This window comes from Meleagris gallopavo, chromosome 5 (assembly GCF_905368555.1).
Source record: "Meleagris gallopavo chromosome 5, MGAL_WU_HG_1.1, whole genome shotgun sequence".
Taxonomy (NCBI): Eukaryota; Metazoa; Chordata; class Aves; order Galliformes; family Phasianidae; genus Meleagris; species Meleagris gallopavo.
In genome coordinates this window covers 8,562,658-8,584,303 of record NC_139408.1, presented here as the reverse complement: position 1 = coordinate 8,584,303, position 21,646 = coordinate 8,562,658, and the positions used below count along the sequence as shown (strand labels likewise).

Here is a 21,646-nt window from a genome sequence, read left to right as displayed (position 1 = left end):
CAAAGAGTAAAGTAATACTTTTGGATAGAGCAAATTCTCAGCTACAAAACACTGTTTTTCAACGCAGTCACCACCATTAGCTGTGCATTTTTTCCAGTGATGAATAAAAGCCTGCAGGCCACACTCATAAAAATCTGACTTCTGTCCTGTCACCATTACTGAATTGCACCACCTACTGCCTTACTCTGCTCACAGACACTTTTGGGTCTCCATAAATGTTCACCCAGCACCAATGAATGTCAACAGATGCAAGTTTTTCTCACGGATGAAGTCAGTTCACAGCTTTGCTTTATACACACTTCTATGTCAGATGCCATTTTGTCAGACTGCCCTTCTTCTGCAGTCTGACACACAGCAAAATGGCAGGTAGGTTCAACTTCTGTCAAGAAAATGGCAGAAAGGTTCAACTTCCAAAAGTTACTTTCCACTAAATCAATTACTCGGAATATTGTGCAATATCATAGAAAACTACAAGGTATTGAATAATTCCCACGTGACATACAGAACCACGACAACATAATACTACCTTGAGTCTCTATGAAAATACAGATCTCCTGTTGCTAATTCTCTCATTTTGACCTTTACTCTTTCTGAGCAGAAGAAACATAAGCTCTTACATGCAGAACTGAAGTGGTGAGCACTTTATTTCATATTTCTAACTTTAGATAATTAAATCATTAATAATATTTATTATATTTATGTGAGTTCTGTATTCTAAAATGGTTTACCTGTTAAGTGAAATTAAATGTGATAAACAACTGATAAAAATCATTGCATGAAGATGCTGCACTGAGGTACAGAACACTTTCCTAGACCATTCTTAAATAAAATTGCATAAATCATTTGGTTATTTGCTTTGTTCTCAATCACGAGAAGATATCTTATTCTGAACATGACACAGTGGGATGAAAAAATTAGCGAGGACATTAGGTAGAAAGTTTCCATAAACAAAAAGCAATAGTCACATGATAGAGATTCAGTATAGAAGGGAAATCTGCACACCTACTGATATGGTTATGGACCACTAAACAAATAAGTGAAAGTTTATTGTATCAACTGTTACAAAGAGCAGTTTGAATTCTAGGAATAAAGGTAACAAGTTCTAGCTAGATGACAGATTTTGGACAATGACAACATTAGGAAAACTGAATTAAAACTTATTCCACATTTCAAAAGGCAAAAGAAAATGAAAGTCTCTCTAAGACTAAGATAATGAAAACTCAGAGAGCAGAGATAGGAAGGAGGTTTCTATAAAAAGCTATTTTCAGCAAATCAATTCACACTTGGATCTAGTTATTTTTTAATTCATAACTAAATATAACTTTAAGTTTATAACTTTAAAATTTTACGCTACTAAAACTTATTTCACAAAGATCCACAGAACAATGTAACATGACAGGAGCCATATTTCTGCTCATGCTTAACATTCAGACAGGCACAGCAGTGGAAGTCAGGAGACTAAGCAGATAATCGTTGCACACATATGACTTCTAACCTACTTTTCAAGCAAAGCATTAACAGCATGAGCATTCTCTAGCAATGCTAAACATCAGTGGTAAAACCACAAACTTAATTCTTTCTAGTTACACTTTTGCTCAGACACATGCACATTTTACCTTTTTAAATTTCCATCTAAAGAAAAACCATTCCCTAAACAAAAATAACAAAATAAGTTTTGTTCTTAAAACATTTTTATTTTTTTAATATAGCAGTCAGTTGACAAATAAATTAAGAATAATTAATTGTTAAAGAAATTAACATTCCTAAGCATACATACATTAAAAGGTGAAATTAAATGACATTGAAAAGAATTAGGATACCGTTGTTACTATTTCTTCTTAATCTGGTTGATTACTACAGCTTTCCTCTTGCACTTTTATTTATTGGAAGAATGTAATAATGGTATTTGGTGTAACGCTATGACACCTCCCTTTCATCACATCTTTCATTTCCTATGACTTTACCTTGGAATGTTTTTGGTTGTTATTTTAATCTCAGATAAGTTCTGACAAAGTCTCATCAGTAGGCTAAAGAATAGGTAACAGAAACTGATCTAATTGATGAAAAGAACTATACGATGGTGGGTGATTGTAAACATTTTCATCATGCTTAAAATATTTGATATCTTGTAGTTATATCTGTTTTTGACGGAAGCTCGTCAAGATCCTGTACTCTGCTTGCCAAAGCCAGAATCCTCAATCCTGCATTTTGACATGGTTTCTGAAGTAATTTACACAGGGAATATGCAGCAGAGATCTGTATGCTGTAGCTGACTCAAATCCATCAAATAGTTTGTCTAGAAAATAACATCATATAACACTAACATTATTTAAATGTTCAAATAGACATATGTATGTATCTAAGTAGAACATGATTGAGGATGTATCAATTTTAGTTGAAACAGAAAAAAATGATCTGATTCTACGGCAGTGTTTAATTTGTTCACCTGCTTTTTTGTTTTTCTTCCCTTTCACATCTGTTCTTTTTCCAGTAAATAAGACATAAAAACATAATAACCTCACAAAAAAATGGTGAAAGTGCTTATGAAGTACATATGACAAAATTTAACTTTAGGCTCTGTAAAGAGACTGGCCAAAAAAAATCGTGTGGGCTGTACATGTAGGGAAAGCCAATACATTCAAACTCATTTTTTCCATGCATTTTAATAAGTGAGCACACCCATATCTACATTACATATACTCAACTCCTGATATACATAACGAGTTTATAAATTCTTACATAAATGAGAACAAAGCTAGTGAGTATGAATGAATACATTTCAACTGATCATTCTGCTTCCTGTATCAGTGAAGCAGATATTTAACATTTGTGACCCAAACTGAAGGGTTTGGGGTAACCTGGAACATGAAGTAACGAGATACAGAACCAAGAGCATCAGTTTTTATTCCATAAACTTCATCTATAAAAGCAGATGAGTTAATAAAATGCATTTCTCCAAGCATTTGAAAACAAAACAAAACAAAAAAAGAGAAAACAAAAACAGTACTATTAAAGTTCAGATGACAAAAACAAGCAAGCTAACAAAAAAACAACAGCATGAATCCCCTGACAGATAGCCAATAGATTAGAAAAATTAACTGTGATCAGCACTATTAATCATCAGTCTGTTATTTTTTGCTTGCCTGTATTCTGAGAATAACTTATTCCTCAGTTTAGCCAAAGATGATGGCACTAAGCCCAAACAAGACAAATTTAGACTAATTATTCAAATATTTTTAAATACAGGAGGTAACTGACAATTGGAGTTACCTCCCGACAGATTAGGCATGACATCCTAGATCCATAATCTAGAAATAGTTTAATATATTTTTAATAGATGCAATTAAAATCAAATACTTATGGGCTAGATACATATTAAATAAACACTGCTTTGATCTAAATTGAACAATCAGAAACGGTGCCCTTTGGCTTTAATGAAACCTCCCTGATAGACAAATTGTATAAACAACTGGTCAGAATGTAACAGGCACGGTTAACAACATTTAGGTTGAGGTGATTTCAGAAGCTCTACCCAGCCACCTGCACCTTCTGCACACTGTCCGCACTGCTCTGCGAAAATGAAGCTGGAACAAAAGTGAATATCAAATAATCCTATTACATTTGCTACTCAGTGAATTCTGCTCTAGCTCACAAATATACATTCAGAATTGAAAATTATGAGCTTCATATGCCTTATGGTAACGACCAGGAAGAGTGTAATTGTTTATTTTCCACATTCAGCATCAAAGGGGTGCAACAGAGACATTTCAGAGGCGCTTCGAGTGCCTGCTCACCAAAACAGCAGCATTCACGCTGTGTGACACATGAGAGAAGCTCAACCAACTAAAGCAAGAGCAAAGCTGTTAGAAGCTCCTTTGGATCAGGTCCTTTTCTTACTTCTTAGCTTTTTTCTTTCTTTACTTTTTGTTGCTGAGACCAATGATCTCATATAGAAACCAGACACCTGAAAATCTGACCAAATCCCAAAACACCATACCCAAAGCAAATGAGATAGAAAAAGTCAGTCTCAAAGAACAACAAAAGCAGCAACAAAACCATAAAAAGGGCATGCTTATTGACATATGTTCAAACTAACACGGGGAGGTAACTCTTCATGCAATGGTTATTTAACATCTGAAGCTTTCAGTAAAGATTAACTGATTTTGCACTACTACAGTGAAAAATGACAGCCAAGAAAAAAATGAGCAGCTAACTGTACTCATATTAATCTTATCTACCTTACTCAACAGAGATATTCACTGCTTTGATTTAGCCCTCAAACATTGCTTTTTTCTTTTACTTGCATGAACATAATTTTTGCTACCACAGTGAGATTAGTATATCAGCTCAGATTTAAAAAGCTGACACTTAAAAATAACAAACAGTCTAGCCAAAATCTACATTAGGATCTGAAGTGAGTTTTTAAAGATTAAAATAACCTACCACTATAATTCAAAAAACTTTTTCTGCTGTTGAATATAGATGATCTTAAGGGACTTCCACAGCTTGAAGACATACAAGCAATCAACATGCACTTGAATGTTAGCACACATGAACCACAACTACTCCTCCTCTCTTGCCTCTGCATGACCACGTGCTTTTGGGTCTCTGAATCAACTCTGTGCCAGCTCTGTCAATTGCTTTTGTCAGAGGCATGAGGCATCTTCAGGCACCAGGACAATCCAAGCATGCTGGTCATAGATCTCCACTCTGGAGGCATATGCTGTTGAAGTCAGTGCATTTAGTTCTCATTAACAGTGGGTGGAGAAGTATTAGGTCAGAGTGAGGAAAGTCAATTTCAACTGAGGTACTGAAAAGTTAGAAAATAAGAAGCTCTGAAATTTTGAGGGTGGATGGCTGGCACGCATAATTTGAAACTCAGAAGAAATCGAATGTGAACAGATAGTAAATTATAATTGTACTTACAATAATTCTTCAGCCCAAGAGAGAATGAACATCTGCCATTACAAAAACTTTCACTCCAGCACTTCATGACAGTTGTCAAAAACAGTTTGCCCTTTGCAAAATTCTGCAACAAAGTTGTGCCAAGGTCAGCAAACCCTTTGTTTTTCTAATGACTGCCCAGGAAAACAGATTTGGAGACCATGCATGAATTCTTAATTTAAGAAAAATTATTTGAAGCTTTAGTAATCTCATGCCAATTGCTCATTTGGGACAGATCCCTTTCTTTCCACGTGATTTAGGCTCTGCTGGTCTCATTTGCAGCCAAACAGCCAGTTTATTAAAAATCAAAGGCCAAAAACCATTCAGCATCAGTTCATTTTATTTATTTTTCAGATTATGCAAACGCATATATCCAATAAACTCAGCTGACTGCCTCCAGAAGACCAATCTGCATCTTGTCTACAATCTGCTGCACTGAACTAAAATTGCAGGTGGAGAGATCTACTTCGTGGCTGCTTCATGTACAGAAATCATACCACTATAGCTAAACTTATACTGGAATAAATATGCTAATGTAAAAGCCATTATCTTGCTTCAATCCTTTCAGAAATGGATAATAAACTCTATCAATTCACTGCAGGAATTCAGTTAAAAAAGAAAAGGACCAAAGATTAAAAAAAACCTGTGCAAATTATGTAATCTGCACCAAATACAGTCACCTCTAATCTCTATAACGCATCCCATTCACTTTCTAACTACTTTTGGCACTAAAGAACACTCCTAAGTGACAAACACTCCTAAGTGATAAGGAGTTTGTATCTCACTTTCTTGCATGACACAGCATCTATTTTATGTATTCCATTCAATGCAGGTAAGTTCAAAAACCACAGAAGTTACCTACATGTATTACCACCATTCTAAACACATGTACAGGCCATTGAAATTAAAGTAACCAAGTACCCAGTCTTTCCACCTTTCCATCCAGCTTATGCAGCCACAGGCTAAAGCAAGTTTCTTGAGTGGGCAATCAGCCCACATACATGCTGGAAGATCTGGAAAGTCCAAATCCAATGAACATGCAGTTGCCACATAAATGGCAAAAGTTCATTGTTCACGGTGTAGATTCAGAACAGAAGCAAAGACAAAAAGACTATCATTACCCCAAAAAAGCCTTTCTATCCTGCAACAGCATAAATTCAAATTGGAAAGGAGATATCTATGCATGCACAAGCACATCTCAAGAAATAAAGAGGACAGGACAAATTACTTCCACAGTTATTAGGATGATGAAAATATGATTTTCTTCATTCAGCTGTTCTCACCTTAACTTTCAATTCTGGTCTAGTGAAGACATTATACATACAAAAGGATATTCAGAATATAATGCTATTTCTCATCACGTAGAATATGAACTGTACGTTTTCTCCTCACATAAAGGAAGTGAGGCATTGCTTTAATCTCTGGATATTACCATACCATTAATTTCTCCACAGATTTAAAAGGATACTGATAGACTCCTTGCAAAGTGTGAGGAATATCAAAATATCAAAAGGAGGATTAGATTTTACATTTTAAAAAGGATTCTCTGCTAAAAACCAAACGTCAGTGACTCATCAAGTGGCACGTGCTTTAACACAGTAGGATGACCAACTCTACAATCCAAGCATAAGAACTAAAATTTTATGGAGCGTGATGTCATTTTTTTGGCAGTTGTTCCTTTGACTCAGGAAATATTTGCGAATACTGTGTATCTGCCATGTTCTGGTACGGGATTTTTACAATTTCTTTTTATATGGTTTTGCGAGGGAGTAGAAAAAGCAAGATTATTCTGATCAAGAGGAACAGGAGACTTGCAAATTAGCTTATGTACATCTACAATTCTATGATTTCACAATGATATATTTAATTTTACTAACTTTGTGATCACAACATTTTAATGTACACATGATTAAGACACACCAGGTAAATCTTATAGTAAGATTGTTAGAAACTAATACTTGACATTTCCTGCTCATCATACTGAACAGAATTTCTGTAATGCAAGAAATGCAGTCACACAAGCTCAGTTGTTGACATAAATCACTCTCTAATTTGTTGATGTTGGGGTTGGTGAGAGGGTTTTTTCCCCCAGAAATGCAAAACAAATATACAACTTGACCATTATGTTTCCAAACAATGTGAGTCACCATTTTCCAGAAAGATTTCTGCATGTTAGCAGGTAACATCCAGAAACTGCTTTTAGAAATAACTATACATATGTGTATTTTTTGGGAATGAGAGTTGACAATCAACTGACCAGCATCTATGCAAATACTAACTGCTGGGTCAGTTCAAAATGACAACACTGCAACAATGCTGAATATGATCCATAGGTGTCAATAAATGTCAGAGAATAAAAGACTATTTTATTTTTTGCCCAGAGATAGAAAGTTGAAGAGAGGTTATGAGCTGACTATTGGAGCCTGTGCTTTTATCATCACTGGGAAATGTCTTATGGCACACAATGGACAAGAGATTAAATGGAGTACAGCACTTTCAAAGACACTACAGAGAATATTTTTTTCCCCACAGACTCCTGCATATAGCTTTTATAATTGCTGTATTAACACTGTATCCTAGGCTACTATGGGTATACCTCCAGTCACGTGAGTACAGTCTCCTTACTTTTCAGGAAACATTTGTGTACTATCCTGCAGCAAACATTTGAAGTAATAATGAAGGTAATTGCAGCAGCAAAAGTAGACTTCTCAGGAGCAGCTTGAATAATTGTGTCAAAAAGATTATTGTATTTGCATGCAAGAGGCTCAAAAAAGGTTCTCTACTCCCTTCTAGCATTCAAGAGATATGAGCTTGTTTTCACTTTTCAGTACAATTAACCACAGAAACTCCCAAGTGGTATGAAAGTCTTGTGAAGATGATTATGCCAAGTCAAATAGCAAATCTACTCTAGCTGAATTCAGACCAGTCTTATATGCTGCAAGATGTACCTGGTGAAGGCTATCACCTTCATCATTCTTGGGAAACTGAATCTTCCATTTGTCTTATTTAAATGTGAAAACTGATGTCCAGATACCAAGTTCACATAGAAAGTTTTACAGACTTTTTGTTTAATAAGGTGAGCATCTGAATAGTTAAATTGATATTACTTTCATAACCCAAGTTTCATAAGCTTATGTTTCATTACAGATTGTACATGTGCTGAATTCTTGTCTAATGACCATGTAATAGGGCACGTTCAATTATTCTCTTTGGGTTTTAGAAAGAAACAGGAAGTTTGGCTATAAACAAAGCAGTCATAGAATAAATTTCACCACAGCAAGTTCATCTGAAAAATATGCATTCTTTGCAACACAGCCAGGAATGGCATTATAAGAACCAACATCCTGCTGCTCTCCTTTTTTTTTTTTTAATATATATATATTTTTTTTTTTACTTGCCTTTTTGCTATTGTTTGTTCTTGCTTTTGTAAATTTGTTTTATTTTGTTTTTATTTTCCTTATTATGACTACTTAAGCAATATAAGAAAGTAACCTTTTAGTTAATACTGTTAATACATGTTTTGTGATGAGCATTACTTGGAGGATGTGGATAGTGAATCAAAAGCAGCTGCTAGAAACCACAGGATAAATAACAAGTTTGCTAAATTTAGTATATGTTATGAAATACATAGAGTGGAAGAAGTCAGCCATTTCAAATTTCTATCAGCTGGAAAGGAATTACTATAGAATATTTTGCTCTTTAATTATAAAATAAAGATGATAGGCATTAGTAGAAACATGTCAATTGATCTACACTAAAATAGATATACCTGCTTACATTTCTGCTTTTAGCTCCTTTCAGAAACATAAAAAACCCCACATCCATTTAAGCAGTAGTGTTAATGAAACAGGAACAACTATTATTCCCTGGCTCCCAGTCGTGCCTAGAAAAAGCCCAATGTTGTTATTGCTACACTGTATCTATTAAATATTTGACAAGATAAAGTAAGATTTCAACTCCAGTATTAAACAGAATAAGTTTGGATTACTAAAAGCATTTTCTTAAATGCTTTTAATCAGATGTTATAGTTCTTCACTAGAAGAAAAAAACAAGCCCTTTATCTAGTTATCTATGTATATCTATTTTTTTAATATATTTAATGCCAAGGTTTTGCTTATTTTTGATTTTTCATTTGGGAAAGAAAATATTTCAGAACATAACAGCAGTGGTCCACAATTACAGACTGAATTAGGATTTCCCTAGGTTCTAGCTACTAAAGATTCCAAGGATTATGTCATAGCGTAGATTCTGTGAAGTACTCTACATAAAATGGGAAACAAAATGTCTATTTTTAAAAGACTGAAGTTGCCCAAAGATAATTAAATGCATGTTTAAAAATCAAAGCTGCCAAATAGCTGACACCCAAAATCTGACCTACCTAAAATGAAGAATTATTCTATCAGTTTAAAAATCTAGACATTTACACCCACACAAGTCTTGCCAATAAATGCACTTATAGAAATGTGTATACATTACAGCATACGTGTACATTTGCTCTGCGCTAGACTGATAGAGATGGCCAGTAGGGGGAGCAGAAGTTAATAAACATTTATCGTAGTGCAAAACAAAATTCCTACTATGTCATATGTTGAAGTAAATGAGAGGAACATTATGCTGGCTGTCTCATTAACAACAACAAAACAAATGGAAGAAAAAAAGGAAGAAGATATATGACGGAGAAAAAAAAAGTCACATGGAAAAAAACAAGAGGTAATGGATACAAGTTGCACCAGGGGAGATTCTGACTGTATCTAAGAAGAATTTTCTTTTTCTACTGTAAGAATACTCAATTATTGGAATAACTTCCCCAAGGACATGGTGGATTCTCCAGCTCTTGAGACTTTTAAAGTTTGGCTAGACAAAGTGTTACCTTGGAACAAAAACACATACTTAAATAAGATAGAACAGGACATCCTTAGCAAGAAGATTAAAATATTTCCTAAAATTGTCCTCTCTTACATTAATCTTGTATTTCTAGACACCTTTTTCTACATCCCTGTGACTTATTCCAAAGGTGTTACCTGTAGATTAATCTCTGCTTCATAGAAAGTTAAGCAGGAACAGTAGTGTCTCTCCGAGTCTATATCAGTCAAAACCACCACAAAGAACGTTGGCTGTTTTCTCTCTTTTGAAAGCTGCCATCCTCCAGGTTGGCAAAACTAATGAAACAAAAACAAACAAAAGAGGCATTTAGTTATGCAATATCTTCTTTTCTTTTTTTTTTCTTTTTTTTTTTTTTAAGAACTATGGAAAACAGTTTTAAGCAATACAACAGAACACCATCTGAAAAAGAAGCTCAGAAAATTTCACTGAAAGCAAATGTATACAGAACTGAAAAATTTTGAGAAAATGGGAAAAAAAATAGTAGATCACAGCTAATTAGACTGATGAACATTGAGGGAGATGTTATACACAATGTACATGCTACACACACTAACGAGAGGTCCCTATTTAGTATTTAATATAATCCATACAAGGATTTAAGAAGCAACAATAGGAATAAACTGGCAAGTAATGCAGATTTCATTTAGATTATGATTTAAAATTTGAAGCTAAAATCATTGTCTTGGAATGTCTCTGCTTACATTTTTTAATTATCTTTGTTTTTCAGGAACCCTAAAACTACAGGTTGCAACCTGCTGTTCCATTACAAACACAGAAGTGCAACTAAAATTAGCTTTGGAAGTATAAAACTACTGATATACTGTATAACTTGTACACATTTTTGTGCACATTCACATACTATGAAAAGGTAGTCAGGATAATCATAAAATACAGACATAGAAAGCTGCTTTCAGATTTGATTGATTTCAGATGCAGTGTCACAACTACAGAGTAATCTTTTCCTGTTCAAGTACCAGCTGCATCCAAATCTTTTCTTTTCCCTGAAACAAACCTTCCTGTTTTTAAAACAAAATTGTTCAGCACATAGGATTGGCCTTTTTACTTCCCACCAATCAAAGGATCATACATACTTGTTAGTCTGTAGTCATTTTAAGGAGATATAAAATCTAAGAATGGCTACATTGGTTAAGACAAAGCCAGAGCGCTGTTTCCATCAGGATCTAAGAGCAGCAGCTTAAAAGCAGTACAAGATTGGGTAACTGCCCAGTTACTTCTGTTCTCTTACCAGCAAAGTTTCCAGCAGCCTCCATCTGATGAGCTTTCTGAGCCACAGGCAACATATTTGTCTTTAACATTCACTGATAGCTATTAAAGCTGTCCCTGGCTTTCCTTATTAGTTTACCTAGTCAAACTTAAATACTCTGTTTACAACTACTTGCAAAAATATTCAACAATACATTTACTCCAACAAAAGCCTATTTATAGAGCAGTACTTTTCACCTACTTAAGGATTACCTCTATAAATCTCATTGCAAGTATCTGAAATTTTCTAAGAGGTCGTATCATAACAGGTATATAAGCTTTTCCAGCCCTGCGAAAAGTAAGCTCCCATTTCATGACTTTATAAAGTCTCGGGGACCAAGACAATTTCTTGCCTCAAAGATGCTCCAAGCACATCACATGTTCTCAGAACACTTTATTACTGAGCTGTTGCAGCAATGAGCAGACTGCATGATGTGTAATACCTATAACATACATCAAATAAGCTTGAGTTCCTTCAGTATTATCCCTCCAAGCTGACATGAGCTATGGCATTTCAAGTCACCCTAAACACTGACAGGAATTCTGATCTCAGAACAGAGGTGCACAAGCAATATGAGTAAAAAGAAAAACATAGCACAAAAGTGAAGGGAAATCTATATAGGTTTTTTCTTCTTTTAATAACGGAAGTACACCACTGATTAATAACTTGTTCCCAATAATGGAAAACTGGGCTGAAATTTTGAAGTCAGTTTGATGAAGAACCTTGAAACGATCTTTATGGAATTTTGTATTGCTTATTCCTCTTACTGAAGACTTGAAATCACATACATAAAAAATTCACAAGCACATCATTATTAACAAAATCCTAAACTTAGAATTTACAAGGGGTAAAGACAACAAGACATGTCTGCATTAGGGAAAAAAAAATCTAGAATCGTTCAAGAATGCAGACAGCAAAGGAATCAGAGAGGTCGAGATTTCATGTTTCCAGCAATTTCTCTCCAGCCCCCCAACTCCCTGACCCAGACAGCTGATGAAAACTGAAAGCATAAAATAAGTTGCACACATTTACTACAGATTCATCTTTAGAACCTCTGCAATAAAACTTGGGTATTCTTGGGCGAAAAGCAGTTAAAATTCTGTCTGATACTCTGATACACAGTTTGTTTTATGATCCTGGGAAAATCTTCCAAACCAAAAGTTTCTCATGTTGTATTCTTCATATTCAGGATAGAAGCTTAACACTTCTGAGTCTTTATTCTTAGAAGTGGTAAGCACTTCCTCCTGCAACTGAATATAACTATTCTGAACATCAAAAAGTACTCCGTGAAAAGACATCCTAGTCATTCCAAGCTAAGCATCCAGCATTAGCCAATGAGTTTGATAACATTGGCCTTATCTCCCTTTGTTTTTCATCCCACATCAGTTAAAAATAAGAAAATACCACCACTGATCTTGCAGGACTTCCATAAAGATAACGTAATGTGGTAGATGTACACAGACATTGTAATGAAAGGATCATCAAAGTCTGATGATGAAATCATTTGAGTTCTGTATGTATCGTAGAGTTTAGGAGATGTGTGGTAAAAAGCCTGGAATCTGAATCTCAAAAAGATAAAACAACACACAGCCACTGAGTACCCATTTGTTCAACGATGATGAGCCAAAATGCAAAGAATACAGTAAAATCCTAATAACAAATAAATAAAGTCAATCTTTTCACGGTATACCGTCAAAATTGAATCGTACACACAAAGTAGGCCAAATTAATGTTGTTCATGCAGCCTTGGCTCCAGCACTTCTCAAGCTCTGCACGCTCACGTTTACGGCTGTTGCATTCCTTCAGACCTGTCAAGCCTACCTGTTCTGACAGGAGCTCTGTGATGGCTCCCACAGGCTCCACTCGTGCCCTCCTGCCACAAATGCCCACTCCACGTGCTTTGAGGGGAGCTGAGGGGAGGCCTCATGGCGGCTGCAGCTCTTCACAGGGAGTGGAGGGGCAGCACTGAGCTCTGCTCTCTGTGACAGCGACAGGGCCCCAGGGAGATGGCATGCACAGCTGTGTCAGAGGAGAATCAGGTGGAGATTAAGGAAAAGTTCTGCGCCAGAGGGCGGTAGGCATGGAACAGTCTGCCCAGGGCATGACACCAAGTAGCCGGAGTTCAAGGAGAGCTGGACAGCACTCTCAGATATAGGATTCAGGGCAGTCCTGTCTGCTGCCAGGAGACCTTGTGGGACCCTTCCAACTTGGGATATTCTATGATTCTGTTCTAAGGGAATGTAAGACCCAGGATATGCAATTAATCCACTAGGTGTTCAGCACACAAATGACAAATACGTGAGGTTGGGATGTGTGGCTTATGCACAGCCTTTTTTTTTCAGAACACATGCACAACCTACCAGCTTTGAAATTTTGAGCATCAGTAAGTCTAATCTTATTGTTTCCAGCCTTTTAAAATGCATTTAAAAATAAAGTGCATTTAAATGATAACTCTTTTTGTTGTGATAAAACATTATTTGCAGGTCAAGCAATGTTGTAATTATCAGAAGGGACTGCTGAGTTGGGAAGGGAGCTCTCAATAGCAATCAATGTTAATAGCTTCTATGGAAGCTCAAATCTGACTCGTGTCAGTGAAAATTCTTTCCAATCTAAAAATGGTCTTGAGTATAAAATATGCTTTCTAGACTTCATTCTTTACTAGTGGACAATTAGTGATTGTTAAGGAAAACAACTTAAGCAAAGTACACCCACGGGCTATACAGAGAATCTGTTTTCAAATAAACTGGAAGAAATTTATAAATATAGAGATTGAGGATAAAGACAACAAGCTCCTCCTTGAAATTAAACAATGAATGAGTCTCAGTTTAGTTAAAATAAGGTAATAAATATTAGTGTAATACTTGAAATACAAACAGCACTGAGAACAACTTTCCAAACTAGTATAAACGCAAGCTACTATCCAGTATGCTTGCCATCACAGTCTGGCCAGAAGGAAGAGAAAAATGTTTCCTTACCAACCAGATGCTATACACCAAAACAGACAAAAGCACCACTGTGAACATAATTCAAAGGTCATGTGCTTCTTCAGTAAACAGGAAAAAAACTCAGAAGTTTAAAAATGAACACACTCCCATATTGTTTCACTTATTTGCCAGAATTCTTGGAACCTGAACACAGCTTATACCAATGACACTGAAAATTAAAAAGAATCAGACTGTCCAACCCACTGTTTATAGAATTAAGCCTTTAAGGGTGGTGAGTGCTTCAAATCCACTCCAGATTACAAGTGATTGCCTTAAAAATCTGGCAGAAATATCCAGAAGTTGAACTGAAGAATATGAAACAGAGATCTCATGGTCGAGGTGTTGAAATGACATTTTAAGCACTGCCTGAAACCACAGGTGTTCACTGAAGCAAAGCACTGTCTGTCAGTAACTCACACAGAATGCTTTCAAATCAAACAAGAATTAGGTTATAAAGTGATGTTAAAATAAATTAGTTACACATATTAGCACCGAATATACTGTATATAGCTTTCTGAAGTCTGTTGAAAAATTAAAGAAAATTATCACAATCTCACCCAAGCACTGAAGCACTTAAGATGAGGCTTAGTGTGAAAGTGAATACTTCATACTATTGCTATACTGAATAGTATTTACATAGCATTCTAATTTCATTACAGAAAAATGTTAGTAATTTGTATACTTATTATGGTATAAGTATATTATTTGACTTTTAAATCCACTGGACAGAAATTATCCATTTACTGAACTGCAATTTAGAAGTTTGCCATTTATCTCAGAGCTCGCACCCCAAGAATAACCAAACAAAAACTCAAACCAGTGTTCTAGTTGGATCTGTTCAGCTACAGCCAGGAAGACTGCTCAGTCTGCAGTTTACATTGCTTTCTGTATCAACATTCCAGTCAGCTTTCCATCAGAAACCCATTACTTCTGACAGCACTGTCAAAGTAGAAAGGCGAAAAGCTCATTCAGGAAGTTTACAACACGATACACTTTTTGCAAGTCGTCTTTTGAAAGCATTTTTTGAAGAGATTGAACGGAATAGAAGATGACGTCCATGAAATACCACTACCAACCACTGCACTTAAATAACTAAACATCTTTAAAACACATTCTCATACTGTGTATTTTCTCAAAACATATTTGAGCACTTGTTTCTTCTTAAAAAAAAATAAAAATAAAAAACTATCTAAAAGCACATAAAATATAAGAGAATTGAACTCTATTAACAAGATTTGAATTGAAGATCCCAAAATGACTTTGGGATTTAAAATGTCTGACACAACCAGCCATCTTCCACTTCAACTCGTCGACAAAATCTTTGATTCTCCCTTGGGTAACTCTGGGCCTGTAGGCTTTATTTACTTCCCAAGTAAACGTGTTTTGTTAAGTCATGCACTATCATCATCTTGTCTACAAGCCTCCCTGAAAATAAGGGACTATGTTCCGGACATTATGTGAAGGAATTTTGTTCCATCTGGACTTGCATGACCTAGCACCAGCTGCTGAGTATTTCACCATTTCACCATTCACTTATGTATGGAATTTTGGCACAGGGAATTTTCTTTTTCAGATGCATACCTCTAGTTAAAACAAAACAATTACAATGCCTATCGGCAAAATAAAAAAGCAGTGTTATGAAGCTGCAAATCTGCGGAAATTCTTGAAGCTTGGGGGTTATCTCTAAATGTAAACAGAATACAAAATATACATGAAATTTTATAACATCTTCCAGACTTTCAACATCTTGTATCTAAAAACTGCATATTTATCCTTAGCCTACTCTACAATGAAACTAATGCACTTACAGTATATTCTGAATTTCCACGTAAAAAGCTCTTTTAAGATATCATAAGCCAGTACTATAGAAGACTCTGGTGGTCAACTGTAAACAATTAAATTCTCTCGTTACAAGAAAGAAAAAAAAAAAAAAAAGTGCTTTCAGTCATCAAAGAAATGAAGAGGCCCGGAATGCACTGGAATACAGAGTTGCCCAAGATGAACTTTAACAATATTTACCTCATGGCACCCCTGAAATGCTGCAGTCTGCTTCCAGCATCTCCCGCTAAAACTTAGGAAGCCGACTTTGATTTATTTCATTAATTCCAGATTTTTTAACTTATGACAGCAAAGAGATGAGAGGAGCAGAGAGCGTGAATATGCAATGTTCACTTGAAATCAAGGAACCTTCCTCATCTCAGGAAAGCAAAAAGACACATTCGGATGCCTGCACGTGCTGACATTGCTGGACGTTAACCCTCTCTTATTCTCTCAAACCTAAAATTGGTTTAAACACTTGCAAAATTCCATTAGAAGCAGCAGGAAGGTTGCTCATGAATATTGATGACAGAACTGTCCAAGAAGAGTTGCAGGTGAGTAATCCTTCCTCTCCCTCTATGGGAGGTGCTGTTCCCATAGACTGATAGATATTTCTGCTCCAGGTGTCTCCTTTTCAGGCAAATTTAAAATACACATCAGAAAAGAAAGAACCTCAGCCATGTTATCGGTCTTCCAAAGCCTGAAGATCTCTCTCATTGTCACTAACCTGCACAAGTAGCAGTTGAGATATTTTATAATTTGAAATCCAGTTTGAAACAAGCCTCAGTAATTGTATGGCTCAAGTTTGCCACAGAGACCCTGTATCAAAAGTCCAGCAAAACAAAGAAAGTCAACACACGTAAACATCTCAACTAAAACAGCTAGCTAATTCTCCAAAGTCACAGAAATAGAGAAGTTTTTTATTGAAATTCAGCAAAGACTAGTTTAACCTCCCCATATATAGGATCACAGACTGACTGAAGGGGGAAGGGACCTCTGGACACATCTGGTCCAACCACTGCGTGAGCAGGGAACCTACCATGCTACTGTTTTGTTTGCATCACCTCATGTCCTGGAACTGGGCACCTCTGAAGAGTCTGGCTCCGTCCCCTCTGTACCCTTCCTGCAGCTAATTACAGACACTGATAAGATCTTCCCCTCTGCTCCAAGTTGAACAGCCCCAGGTCTCTCAACCTTCCGTCATATATGAGATGCACCAGACTAGTAAATGTATAAGCCTATCTGTGAATATACATGGAATAAATTTGTTTCAAGTTCATCACTTTGTTTTTTAAACCTCTTAATGCTGTGTGATTTTTAAACACCTTTCCTTAGTGAACTGCAATGTTGAAAAAGCCTAACTTGTAAAATGCACTTCTGCAAGGACTGTATATCTAGCTTGTTTTCTAAAATAACAAAATGACCTAGAAAATTACATCCACCGGGAAACCAGCTTCCTTTTCTGCCTTCACTTAATATCCCCATCCCAGAGGCTTATTCAAAAAGATCTGTCAAACAATCTTCTATTTCTGAACAAAATGAACCTGGACTACAGATATGGTGATTTAAGAATAACTTCATTGTATAGTAATGCCTTGATAGGATTAATTCTGATATTGTGAATGGAATTTTCTTCTTGGAATGAACTTCTAGCTACTCTGTTCTAATTATGGATAAGTAAAATTAGCATGCTTTTGCAAATAAGGAGAATTTGCACTTTTATTTTTTTTTAAACTGCACTTCTTCCTTGTTTTCAGGCCAAGGGAGACTCTTGGACCTTTTTTATCCTACCCCTGACAAAAAAAAAAAAAAAAATTCCCGTGCTCAGTGTTACCAGAACCAGTGAGAGAGACAACTATGGATGGGAATCAGAAACTTTTAGACTTGTAGTGAAGTGTCAATCCAATACAAATATGTTAGGTGTCTGTAAAAAGTACTTTATGCAAGAGATTTTTTTCTTTTAGCATACATTTTAAAGTCCATCAAAAAGTTCAAAAGTCATGAATCTGAACTCTCAAGACTTTTAACTTGGTAACACATGGCCTTCCTTCAAAATTTTTCATACAGTCAAAATACTTGTCAGTCAGCTAGAATTGCTGCCAGTTGTGCTGCCACTCAAAACAATAGTGAGCAAACTGGATGTTAAATAATCAACATAAAAACAGAAAACACAATTTCAATCCAGCAATAAATTCAACTGAGGAATGATTTCAGTAAATTATACTTCAATCCACAGAATACAGGTCTATAGCAAATGAAATGTCTGGTTAAGAGATAACCAAGAAAGCGCAGTTGTAAATTATCTAATATTTAAAATATTTCTGAAGCAACAATGAAAGAAGAACACCGAAGAAAGAATATCAAAATCCTAGAAATTCATTCTCTGTATTTAAGGCTCACATTTTAATTTTCAGCATGAAATAGATTAAGAAGTATCTCTGTCCTTACTCAACAAGCAGTAGTCAGGACTGGTTTCTAACCTGCACTGGGACACATCTTTATGACAATTAACTTGTTTCTTGTGTGTTTTTTTTTTTTCTTGTTAGTATTAACTACTGTCTATGTAGTTAAGGAGACTGCTATCACCTGAAGAATATAAGCCTAGGAAATTAGCTTCAAATCAGAAACATAAATGAGGTTTTTATAGATACTTACTGTATCAGCCAGGCACAAAGAAATCTTTGCCTAATGCAGTTTTTCTCTCCCTCTTTTCTCTGCCTTCATCTTTTCTCTCTTTGTTTAAACAGCAGTAGCATTGTGTTGCAACAGTAGCCAAAACCTCTTTCAAATTCTTAATGACTTCCCAAGTGATTTTCTAGATAATGCTATAAACTATCTTTCTAAAGACTTACAGCATGTACAAGTATAATTAGTGCACTAGTTGACTCTTTTAAAGAAAGTACAGTGAGATAATTAATGTGCATCACTCAACAATTACAACCAACATATAGTTAAGTATTTATATGAACATAAATTTTGACTTGATGTTTTAATGTTTAACTATTCCTCCAGAGCAACTGGTCAACATTCTATCAAATATTATGGCAATACTATGTGTCTTGCTTATCTTATTTTCACAGCTCACACCTGCACAATCAGATATTTAACCACACTATTAATACCAGCCTTGCTATTATGAATACATTTGAAGACGCATTCTGTTGTTTACTAGCAGTTGTAATGAACTGTGAGCAGGCTTGGGTTTACACTCTTGCATTTGTGATAATTCTTTAGAATATGCCCATCAGCAACATTTCAAGAGAAGGGCTATGTATGTAACCAAGTGGTAATATAAAGTATATTAAATACAACATCTATCTGAATTGACAGAGAGCTAGCCATAAGAAGGGCTGTGTCTGATGAAGCTTACTTATTTGAGAGAGATGCCATCAGTCTCCAGATGACAAAATGAAGAACAGGATATCTTGAAATATGCAAATAAATCAAGAAGTCTGAATTTGGTCCTAATACAAACAGTAAAAGTTAGATAAAACATATAGTTAAAAAAAAAAAAAGGGTAATAATCTTCTAGAAATTGTGTAGGCAAATATATAGTGCCATTTATCTCTGTGAATTGTTATAACTGTTCTGGACATCAGACCACAAGGCAAAATTAATGTATACCTTACCCTCCCCTGTTCATTTTCATATCCAAGTACTGTTAACCCAGTGTGCATTCAAGATTTTTCACATAGGTGAGCCTTGCTCCAAGCAGCCTTCTGCCAGCTTTGCTCAGAGAGAATGCATAACACCAACAAAAGAAACCCAGTCTGCCCACTGAATTCTTACAGGAAGGAAAGCAAAGCCCAGAGGAAGGTGTATGGGACAGCTAGCATGAGCAAATGGCTTTTCAAAAATCCAGGGGATTTTAAGTGGGCTGGCAGCCAATTATGCAACATAAGCACCTCTACCCACGTGAGCACTAGAAAGCCCAAAAAGAGAGCACAGCCTAGAACTCAGCACCTTGCCAAACACGCACTCACATCAATCGCTGCCACTCACTGCCGATCTTAAGGAAGTTACAGAAAAGGAGATACATATTTTCGTACATTCTGTTGGTCGTTCTGGGAATTTAACAATACTTCTTACATGCTTCATGTTACAGCTTCCTATTTTGGGTTACAATCAATTTCCCCTTTTGCGTGTGTGTTTCTACAAAGAAAGAGAAGGGAAAGTATGTAAATAGGAAAACATGGCTAAAATCCTACAAAGAAACAACTTTACATGTGAGTGAAAGCCTAGACAGACTAGGACCTGAAATATATTCAAATGGTTTCCTAGATTGCAAGATGAATGTATCCCATTAAAACAACAGATTTCTGTGCATTAACTCTACTAAATTTTACCGTTCCATAGACTTAATGAAGAAAAGTATCAAAAGCCCTTCCTGTTAGTACTCTCCCCAAGATTAAATTAGAATACATCACCATCTGCAGCAGCATGAAAAGACAGCCAAAAAGTTTGGTGCTTTCCATGGAGTCTCAGCTTCCTGTTCAGGAAAATGGAATCAGTCCAAGGCCATGCCCGTCCTCTCTTCCCGTGAAGCCAAGTGCTGTGTTACAGTCATTGAGCTCTACGGATGGACAACATTGCAAGTATGCCTCCTGTGAGTACACTAAGAGAAATACTAATACCAGAGTTGGGCTAGCAAAAGTTCTGGTGTAAAGAATAAGGCTTTGTGCCAATGCAGGTACTCACAGGAACTCACGGCATGCCAACAGAACAGTCTTGATGAATGAACTGCATTTCCTCTAGATAGGCTGGTGTCAGTAAGCAGTCTCTAAGGAAGATAACAACAGATTCCAAAATCTGTCAATACGATTCTTCAGAAGGGACTGGCACTGACAAAGCCTGTACTTATAAGCATCTATCTACCTCTCGTTCCCACTTTGACTCCCTTTCAGCATTTCTCCTTTGAACTTTTAGACAGACATATTGGATTTGAGTTCTGAGCAATTTCCAGTTGTATGTTTTCCATTTTCCATCACATGAATATTAAAGCTGAGTAAAATAAAACATTCAAAGTTCTACTTAATATCTTACGTCTGTAAAATGGGAGCACTCTTATGTCAGTTATTGGAAGAAAAAAATAAAGAAAAGCAGAGGAATATAAAAACCTCTGATAAAATTCAACATTTTCAGACAGACCAGCTCAAGTAACCTGTGTGTAAGTAGAGCCATTTGAGGAGCTCTCTACCACTTAAATTAATATTCCACAAGCTTTTCAAAAGGAGACCACAGACATGATTTCTATGCTTTAAAAGGGTAACAAAAATGTCAATGGTATAGTCTCGTTTAGTAAAACAGTGAACTTAACTAAGGGTACTCTGAAGTGGTATCGGAGACAAAAATCAAACAGAATGAAATCAAACAGAATAGTGGGAAATGTGGAGGTCAGGGGCTGTTTTGGTCAGAATAACCATGAAATTGTAGAGTTCTCGATTCTTGGTGGAGCCAGAAAAGGGAACAGCAAAACTGCTACCTTGGACTTCCAGAGGGTGAACTTTGAATTCTTCAAAGACTAGTAGGGGGAGTCCCCTGGGATTCAGTCTTAGAGAATAAAGGGGTCCAAGAGAGCTGGTTGCTCTTCAAGAAGGAAGTCTTAAAGGCACAGGAGCAAGCTGTCCCCCTGAGCCACAAAATGAGCTGGCGGGAAAGAAGACTGGCATGGACGAATAGGGAGCTATTCTTGAGGATCCGGGAGAAAAATAGAATCTACCTCCTGTGAAAAAAGAGACGGGCAACTCAGAAA

General features: G+C 36.1%; 1 protein-coding gene across 5 annotated transcripts in view; it reads right to left on the bottom strand.

Moving 5' to 3' along the window:
- Positions 1-21,646, bottom strand: part of SBF2 (SET binding factor 2) — a 240,596-nt gene that overhangs the window by 127,932 nt on the left and 91,018 nt on the right. For all 5 annotated transcript variants that reach the window (XM_085224144.1, XM_085224147.1, XM_085224148.1 and 2 more), the window contains one exon: positions 9,966-10,103. In XM_085224144.1, the coding sequence (XP_085080270.1) occupies positions 9,966-10,103 (138 nt within the window). The remainder of the gene's footprint in view (positions 1-9,965; positions 10,104-21,646) is intronic.